The sequence below is a fragment of the Vollenhovia emeryi genome, unplaced genomic scaffold (assembly GCF_000949405.1).
Source record: "Vollenhovia emeryi isolate VEMERY1.0 unplaced genomic scaffold, V.emery_V1.0 DF939164.1, whole genome shotgun sequence".
Lineage (NCBI taxonomy): Eukaryota > Metazoa > Arthropoda > Insecta > Hymenoptera > Formicidae > Vollenhovia > Vollenhovia emeryi.
Genome location: NW_011967202.1, coordinates 386571 through 396783, shown reverse-complemented (window position 1 = coordinate 396783; position 10213 = coordinate 386571). Strand labels below are relative to the sequence as shown.

At 43.7% G+C, this 10213-nt stretch overlaps 1 protein-coding gene across 2 annotated transcripts in view; it reads left to right on the top strand.

Moving 5' to 3' along the window:
- LOC105564471 (hemicentin-1-like) overlaps positions 1–10213 on the top strand; it is a 253172-nt gene that overhangs the window by 105065 nt on the left and 137894 nt on the right. For both annotated transcript variants that reach the window (XM_012016860.1, XM_012016861.1), the window contains one exon: positions 7225–7335. In XM_012016860.1, coding sequence (XP_011872250.1) covers positions 7225–7335 — 111 coding nt within the window. The remainder of the gene's footprint in view (positions 1–7224; positions 7336–10213) is intronic.

The following is a 10213-nucleotide window of genomic DNA, read 5'->3' as shown; positions in this document are numbered from 1 at the left end:
TCTCGTTGCGAGTCGTTCACTTCGACTTGCGGTTTCGACAGTTTGTATTTAAGAGGGTTATTTTGACAGTTTATGTAACATAATGTGGAAGAACAATGGCGCGCGCGAAGCGCGCGCTTGTGTTGTTCTAGTAAAATTAAAATTGGTGTTAGTAGTTAAAATAGTAAAAAACTTAATAGCAATATAAATCCGCTATAACGACCTAAACGCCAAAATGACTCATCGTTTTTTAATAAACTTAGACTAATTGTTTACACGTATAAACTTAGACTAATTGTTTACACGTTTTTTAATAAACTTAGACTAATTGTTTACACATTTGATTATACTGCTGAAGAGGGTCACATGCGAAAACCGAAACGTTCTGTATCATAGTGTTACCAATTTTATAATACTAGTAATCTTATATTAGAACTCACTAATATATAATTTGATCACCTTCGTTCAGGTGACGACTCACCCCTGTTAAACCTTTTACTAGTTTAACTGCTAACACCAATTTTAATTTTAATATAATACAGGGAATGAAAAAAAATGCAAACTGTAGACTGAAATATTAATTGGAGTTTTATTAATAAAATTATCATCTCCGCTGAAAGAGCGGGTAACTTGATGAGCGTAACAGGAAACAAAAATCCCGGTAAATCGATATCTCCATAAAATTCGCTTACGTAACAACAACAACAAAATATTCCATAAAGGATTCCACGTCCGAAATATATTGGTTAATGGCGCTTAAAGTTTAATCACTTCCGCCACTCGTGTCCCGAGCAATTTTCCTGGTTTATCGTATGGAATCTACGTGCTAAGGAAAATGTGGTTCGCAAGAGATATTGGATGTTGCCCCATGTTGCGCGCATCCAATGTTTGCGCGCAACACATGCGAGGTCAAACATGGTACCGACGTCGAGGTGACGTACATAGTCGATGAAATAAGGAGCAGAGCGGGAACGTTAGCACTTGGAGGAGTCATCCGGGCATCTGTCGAACGTGACGGGACTCGGGGTGCGCTGTAGAATCTACTTCCGTATAGTTTTATGATCCGTATGTATTTCCTTCGCGCGCGCGCGCGCGCGTGTGTGTGTAGAAAGAGAGGAAAGCTGCGACGTGCAAACCCATCTTGACGAGGCACCTTGCCTATCACATTTGCGCAAGCAATAATGGTCTGCATTCGTATTTTTGCGTAATAACTTTACGCGATAGCTTATACAACGAGAAGTAAAAACGAAAACTATAGAAATAATATAATGCGGGAATTATCTCTAAAATAGCGCTTGCGATAAGATCCCATGTAGCTTTCACGATTACTTTGACCCCTCGAAGTGCATCAGAAGGTAATAGCTCACTAAAGTCGCGTAAAAGCGACGGGCAATCCGTTCTATTCGATTTGCGAAGAAGAATACCTTTCTAATCGAGAGACTCGAAACGGTCACGTGCGGTTATCGCGGCTGCAAGATGAAATCCCTCGACGAACGAGAGCGCGGCGACGAGAGGGCGAACGCGTGACACACGATGGAAGTCCATAAATCTAATCGACGTCCACGGAAGCACGAACGCGGGAGAGTAGAAAGGCAAAAAAGGCGAAAGGTGAGGGTGGTGGGAGCGGGAGAAGGAGATAGGGAGAGAGAAAGGGAAAGTGAGGGCGAGCGACAGAGAGAGAGGGAGGGGGGGGAGGCGAAGGGCGGAATGGTTCGTTAAACGAGCTTAACGTGTGCCACCCCGTGGTAAGGCATTACTCTCGACTAACGGGCCGTGTTGCAAACCCTATTAGCAATATATTTTCCTCGCTCCGTCGGACCTCCGGCCCGCCATTGTGTTGCCGGCCGAACGGTTTACACGTTGTCGTTGGAAGCGCGCCGCGCGCGCGTCCGGTGAGATTTTCAGTCCCGTGGGCCGGAAGCTCGCTCATCGATCCCCATCTCGTTCCCCGAGGCTGACCCTCGTAGACGCGGCAGATTTGTGCGCCCGCCGGGTAAATTCTTCTCGATTTTCTGACCGACCTCCCCGGGCCCTTGACACGGAACAACGGCCTGTTGATTTGCCGGATGATAGTTAAATGCCTTTTGGGATCTTGTTCCCGAGGAGCATCAGGCGTATTATAGCAATTTCAAGAGAGACCCAGAGTTTTATCTCACGGGGAAGTAACGATTTTCAATTGGACTCGTTGTATTTTAACAAAGGAATTTAGTTTACTGTACGATGCAGTTAGTAGAATAAAAGTAAATGTTTATAGTTGGCTAACGGAGCAATGGGACTGACACTGATATCTTCTAACGCTCTTGTTCCGTGAATGGTGTTCCGGAAAATCACGGTAGACATTCGCGCAATGCTCGACCATGTTTGCAGTGGTCCATAAAAAGAAGAAAGAAAAAGGAGAGCAACACGGCAGAAACAGGATCCTTGGAAGAAGCTAGCTAGCAAGCGCCGACTTTTCAGGTGCACCACCTCGTGTCTCCCATTTATAACCGGTCCGCACCGACAAGACAGCCCGCGTATTCCGCTGGCTCTCCGCGCGGCGGAGAATTTCAGTAAAAGTTTCGCGAGCGATACCGAGGTCCGCATATGTTACCGCCGTCTCGCTTTACCGTTCTATCCCGCAAAATTCTGAGGGAAACGTCGAACGGGATTCGCGGGTGCGAACCGGCGGCTTACCCGCCGTCTACGTGAGCCACACGACGGTACGCCCAACCCCTCTTTCTCTCGGGGGAAGACACGTGAATGCCGCAAATCATATCCGCGAGCTGCGAGAAGGGTAACGAAAGCGAGAAAGAGAGACGGAGATTGTCCCGGGTTGTGCCACACGAGCTAGCTTTGTACGGAGCGCTTTGTACGACTTTGGACGGATTTTAGCGGGGTTTCGATGCCGCGAGCTCGACGACGTAACAGGCCGAATACCAAAACAGCGGTGCCACGACCGCACACGGTGACGGTAATAAATATGTAAAACTCGGCCGGAGGGCGGAATCGCGCGCGGGAAGATTAATGAGCAATTCTCACCGGGGTGCCACGGACGTGAGGAAGAGCCCTTCACGCAGCACGTACCGCTGTTTCCGCGCTATCAATAGCTCGACTTTGATAGGGTGGCCCTTTTAGGCGGCTGGTTTATACCGGTCTTTATTACGTCAGTTGTGCGTATATGTACTGCCAACGGTCGCCTGAATATTCATGAGATTAACTTATGTGACGGCGATTTATTCTGTTATTAATTGCGGAAAGCTATCGTCAAGTTATTACTAATCAGCCCAATAAACACGTGATGGTACATTAAGTGCAAAGTAGTGTAAAAGTGCCATCAAAATTGTATCACTTTTGTACTAACTTTTATATTGACTGCGTTTAATATACCATCATGTGTTTAGCGGGCGTTTTGCGGTTTTACATATAAGACGGGATTACAAAATGTACAAAACACGATGCGATCGTTGGCAGTTGAGATAAAGCTATGACAAATATAACACTTAATCAATTTTAGATTGTAATGAGTTTCTTGTACACCGATGAAAAGGTACAACCCGAGTCGAAATTTTGGTACTATTTTGACACTTTTAAGGATAATTTACACCTTACACTTAGCTGATCTATGCATCTACATAGATCAGCAATAATCTATTTTGATGACATTATATTCTTTTACTCCTCCCTTGAATCTTTAATTCTAAAAATGTACTGTAGCTTCTACTTAAAAGAACCTACTTTAATGCTAAACCGACAAAAGTCGAAATTTCCGACACTATCAGTTTTAAAGTAAAGGAGTAAATTTTGTACTTGCAGTTCGACCTCTTTTACTGTCTTAGGTCCTACTATACAATGGAACTAAAGGTTCAACGTAGGGCTAAAATTTTGACTCGGGAAGTGCGCAATAAATAAAAATAAAAAGTTGAAAGAGGTGCACGCAAACGGTGAGGCGCCAATAAAATTGCTGTTATACTGAAAACTCATAATTACAACACGAGAATTATTTTATTATACATTCGAGACTCAATTCAATTTAATTGAACCACTTTTTGTTACGACGTTAAACGTCTCGATGGAGATTCTCGTGGCAGATAAACGAACTGTAGGATCGCAGATACGGTAATATTTTTCGTTGGTATTCCGCAGCGAGGAAGTAGTAAAAGTCCGTCACGTATTAGACGCGCGATTCTCCCTGGTGGAACATCGAGCAGATCTTACCGGTTTTTCTCGCGAGCGAGTCAATTGTCAGCGTAACAATGGTCGTCGGGTTTGGAGGCGAGGAAAATTCGCGCCTCGGGGGAGGACCGGTGGATATCTCTGCGACGGATAAACGCCTCTATAAAAGGCCGTGAATGCCAGGTATTAGCGCCACTAAAGCGTCGTCTTGCGCCGCCCTCGTGTAATCTCCGTCGAGATTACGACGTCCGTCTACGGAATCCCGTGGGACCGGAGCGCTCCTTCCCACTTCCGGGGAAGTTTCTGCTCTTCAGCATATCGATTCGGGCCGACGGCGATCGTATCGCATGTCGGAAACGGCAATTATTCGGACAACGATTATTGAATTCTTTCCGCATCGCTAATTTAATCGCGATGGGGCGGTATCTTCTTGCATACGATGTGAACGGTCTGTAATTAGAATCAATCTTAAGGTGGCTCCTGCATAAACCGACCAAAAGTAGAAAAAATTGAAATCTAAGTATTTATCTATCAGTATGCGAAATTTCATACCTGGTCGCAATGAAATAAAATAAAGGAAAAATATTAAAATTATATTTTTCAACATTCCAGTAAACACCAGGTAACAGTTACATAACATCAGTATTGTAATTTCCTATTCAACAAGATGTAATCAATGTGATATAACACTCATGTTATATTACATTTCTATTGTTAGGTAGGAAATTATAATATTAATATTATGTAACTGTTACTTGGTGTTCACTGGATAGGGGTTGACCCTCGCAGAAGTTCTTTGAGGGTTAATATTATTTTATAGAAAAAGTAGATCTTAGGAAAAAACGAGATAATAAATGTCACAAGGATTCAAACCTCTGCAAGCAAATGCTTATTAAAGTCAAAAGGTACCTCGTTGAGGAAATTTGACAGTTCTTTGAGACTTGACAATATCACATATTTTTAAATACGTTTTTAAATGCCCACATATATAGTAACTTAGCATATCGATGCATTAAGTGATATTTTTTTATGAAAGAAAGAAAAGAAAGAATTTATAAAAATCAAAGGGGCCTCACCAAAGCGCCCAGACTAAACCGCTCCTTCGTGCAGGAGCCACCTTAATTTGCTCTTACGTCCCGCGATAGTGTGCTTGTACGTCTCTTAAATTCAATTGCTGAATTTGGAAAAGCTCAAAGCAATTGACAATTGCTCTTTCTAATTTGAACATTATAAATTAAATATAAATTAAAGATAAACAACGATCCTTAATGAGGGTGACTTGAATGCACGTTTACGCGCCGCTGTTGGTACGAGATTCCTACATTTGTACCAGGCTCGTTACATTTTTTATTTCGCCTCGTGCCATACAGTTTTGAACGCGGGTCGACAATACTGAGACTTTTGTTTGCGCTCATAGAACACGTTCCGAAAATATCGCCACGTGCTTCGGATACAGCCCGAATACGGTCGTCGAGGATATGAACAAACAAGTCACGGCACCGACATGGTGCCACCGCATCTCGCTGGGAGTGCGGTGATTTGGACTATCTACATAAAGATCCTCACGAAGCCTCGGTTTCGCACGACCGTCTCGTGGATGCAAAAAGTCGATCCTCGCGTGGTTTGCAGCCGCATCGAGCGCGATCGAGATCGAGGCGGTGCTGCACGTGTCGCCGCGAAGCCCCGGGTAAACCAAATCAGAATATTTCGCCGTGCGTCGAAGACGGTCTTATCGAGGTCGCTTATAGAGTTTGCCCTATCGCGAACGCCTGTCTCTTCGCGATTGCGATCTCTTTCCGCATTTGCCGCACCTTCCCGAAAGGAAGAGGACGCACGAGCGAATGGATCGTGCGCCGTCGATCGACATGATCGTCAACGACGTCGTCGGCGACAATAGCCGAAGGCAATTGCTGCCCGACATCCGAGCGACATATTAGGATGAGCCTCTCGTCGACTTGTTTACGTTTACCTCCATTGCACCGCGGATGCACCGGGATAGCGATGAAAGGGAGAAAGAGACGCTAATCAAGTAAAAGCTGCTGCTGCTGTTGCTGCTTTACTTCCTCGCTCTTTTCCCTTTCTTGTCGTGCTTATTATAGTTGCACAAGGCTAGATACTTGCAGTACCTCTCATGCAAAAGCATTTTACTCCTTTGCAATTACCCGGCATTAATACACGTATACTTTCCCTCTGCGAAATAACAAAATGAAAGAAGAAACATGTTACATGCATATATGTACTAATTCTTTTTATTTTGAATTAGATACAAATATTTTTCATACACACGTATATTTCATGTCGTACTAATATCTAATGTAGTAAATAACAATGACGATTGTCATTTTTTAAATAAAGTTATCGCCTTTAAAAACTCGGTAAATAATATCGAGATAAATGCGATAATCGCTTGCTCCGCTATGTCTACATTCCAACATCGTGCATATCTCGTGACGGATTCGCGTTGAATACTCGGTTAAAATATATCTAAAATTTATCTTCGATTCTCTCCGAAGGGGGTAAAAGAACTGAGTAGCGTTGTGGTAGTGAGTGATTCAAGTTAAGGCCATTCTACAATTGCGCAAACGTAGTTGTAGGGTTGTTGGAGTAGAAGTAGTAGTAAGTGTTGTACAACAAAGTAATATACAATAGAGTAAGATGCGTCGTAATTGAAGTGAATGATTGGTTAGCTTTTACGTCCTACACGTTGTAGTCGTGAAAGATGAAGTTCAGCCATCTTTAGCAACAGACTTTACAATCGAAAATGCTAGTTTAAAATTGTATTTTACAGCACTGCAAAACCGCTAACAACCAAGTTTACGCAATTGTAGAATGGCCTTAACGGGACACCGGAACGCACCGTCCACTCGTGAATGTGTACTTCACGGCCTCGTACATTTCGCGTTGCATAAGTTGACGGCCGGATGGTCGCAATTCTTCGTCGTGCAAAGCATTGGTAGCGCAGTTTTACATTGGCGAGATTCACGAATTCGATACGATCCCCTTTAAAAGTTCTACGGGCCACGTTCGCGACGGCCCGAGCTACCAAGGTGGAAAATGCGCATATCGTTCACATGTCGGTTTTTCTGTTTACAGTGCCACCGGCGAAGCCGATAATCTATGATGCGAAGAGGCGAGACATGAGTAAACTTCTCGAGGCTTACCCGGAGGGAGCTGACCTGTTCCTGGTCTGCGAGGTGCATGGAGGTAAATGTCAGCTATAATGTCAACACACCCTTTACGCACACCTTTTAATAATTCCCTGAGCGAGTGGCTCGAAAAAGGCAATTGCATATTAATGTTTAATTTTAATCATGATCGGTTTAGATTACAATTCTGCGAGATGACGACTCCAAGTGTTTCATTCACAATTAGGTTTTGCGCTCGATTTTATTATATTTGAGAAGCTTAGCGCACAATCCCGCGGCTAATATACATAAATTATCCACTTTCTAAAAGTCAATCAGTGAATTATCACTGAAAACAGTGAATGATAGTTACTGATTTGCAGTTCTAAATGAAAGTCGCAGTGGTAATCGGATAATCCAATTACATAAAAACCAATTAACCAATTAAATAATAACAAACGGATATATCCAATTAAATTGTATATCCGATGAAAAATATGATCGGTTTTTCAATCAAATTTCATCGGATGTTTCCATAATTTAATCGGAAAAATTAACCATTGGAAACACTATTTAATAGGTTTATCCGATGAAAAATTTTCTCTGCGTACACTCGTAACTTTACTTCAGTGACTATTCATTGTTTTCTGTGATAATTCACCGATTGACTTTTAGAGAGGAAAGTATTACATCAGAATCCGGACCTGAAAGGAAAGGAAAGTAACCGTATCATGCTCTTTAATTGTGTACAATTCAAACCAGCGTGTGAAATCAGCTCTGCATGATTGAAGATGACTCGTGCCGATGAAAAGCGTTCGGAGTCAGATTCCGATTCGCGTTGCCTCCGTGATTCGTCTTGCAGATAACGCGATCAACGCGCGCGAATTGCTGCGAGAGGTGCGAACGTACGTCGTGCGTACCGAACGAAAAATCCCATCTTACCGAAGAACCGCGGGTGTTCACTGGCGCGAGGCCAATTCCATTTAGAGCCCTCTACACAACGCACTCGAGGAGAACGCCCGCGAGCTGGTGCGGCAGCGAGGAGACGGGTCGCGAGGCCGGGATAGGGTGGAGGAGCTTAAAAGAGTCCGCTCGCTTTTTCCTGTAGGCACCGAAACGACGCTGGAGCGACTTGTCGCGCGGCGCGGCGGCCGAATCTATCCTGGACCCACGCCAATTTCGATCCCCGTAACTGCCACCGTTCCGATGCACTCGCCAGAAATCGTGCGCTCGCTTCCGTCGTCGTCGGAAATAAATTATCGCGCTCGAAGCCCCCCGACCCCCCCGCGGTGACTATCTTTATATCTTTAACCCTTTTAGGACCGAGCGCGTATAAAAGAAACGTGACTTTCTATGCTGATTGTAGCTAGTTTGTACTTTCAGGATGCATTTAAGAATTTTTTAAAATTGTGGATAGAGTAGTTTCGAGTTCTGGACGGTCGTTGGTTGTCGTCAACGCTCGTCAGTACTTTTGTTGTAAAAGTAGCTTCGGAACTGCTTATTTGGACAGCTCGACTACTTGGCTTTTATAAAGATTTCGAAATAGTAACTTTAATGCGAAAGCTCGAGGAATTAAATTCCGGTGTTTCTTACTCGGAACGTATCGCGTGAAAATTTTGAAGAGCGTCACGTTTCCCTCGTCGACTTCTTGATAAAAATCTGTAAATGACGGAGTAAGAACACTTTTATTTCCTTCTATATTAACGTTTTACGGAAATGGTAAATGTAGGAAGAAATGAGAAGTTTGGTATCCAAGAAAAATCAAGAAGGCGAAGAGGAGACGGAAATGACCTCGCAGTTCGCCGCGTTGTTGTGTAATCAACTTCTTGAAAAGTCGCCAAATTCGATTCAGGAATTTATACGAGCGCACTGCTTCCCCGGTGATACGCAGCACCTTTATCCAAGATCGCATTTTCAAAAGCGCCCGATAAACCATTCAACTATTACCCTTGTCACCCGCGTGCGCAAAACACTTGACAAGAAACCGATAGCTAAATCGTTTTAACTAAAACGTCGAACGTTTCTACGGCCAGACTTTCTTGAATTCTGAAATTCGTCACTGCAGACAATGAAACTGATAATTCTCTCGATAAGAGTACGAAGTACAGGCGACGGAACCGGGGATGAACCTCCTTCGAAGAGTCGGAAAGGGGGCGAGCAGAAAATGAAAAGCGCGCGCGCTGGCAGAAGATTAACGTATAGTTGACTTGGTCGCCCCCGCCTGGGCGCGATGAATCCGTTGGATCCGTGCCAATCTCCGTCGACATTGCCGAGCCACTATTTCCAGTTTAACACGAGCCACGACCTGCCCCGACGTCATCCGCCCTCTCGCGCAATTCCATCGCGGGATTGCGGATTGTTTCGAACTAAGTTCCATTTCCCGGGAATACTCAATGCCCTCCGCGAGAGCCCGGCCACCGCGTCACGTCGGCGAACGTATCGCGCGTCGATACCATTGAATTTCAAAACGGCGGATAAATAATTAATAGCGCGCCTCGGTATCGGCTGCTGAAATACTTATTAGGCTCTCGCAATCGCAGAGGGCATGCGGCCGGTATAATTTATAAGAATGCAAACCTTACGTACTGTTGTGTATCTTGAGAAAATACTTTTGGGGAATGAAATTATCGCGCGTCCATAAGTTTCACCCCGAGGGGGAAACCGCTGACCAAGATCTTGCACACCAATGCCCACTTATGCTTCATCTTATTACCATATTTTATCTTATTTATCTTGTTTTATCGCATTTTATCTTTATAATGCCCAAACTAATGCCCAAAAAATACCTACACTGATAAAAATTTGAACCTCATTTTACTGTGAAAATCGGTGGTCATTTTTAACCTTCGATTTACGATGCTAAAATACAAAGTGATTTGTAATTTTACTTCAAAACGTTAAAATTACCATTCAAATGAAATTATGTTTCCGTTAAATATTTTTTTAGTTTACTGTCC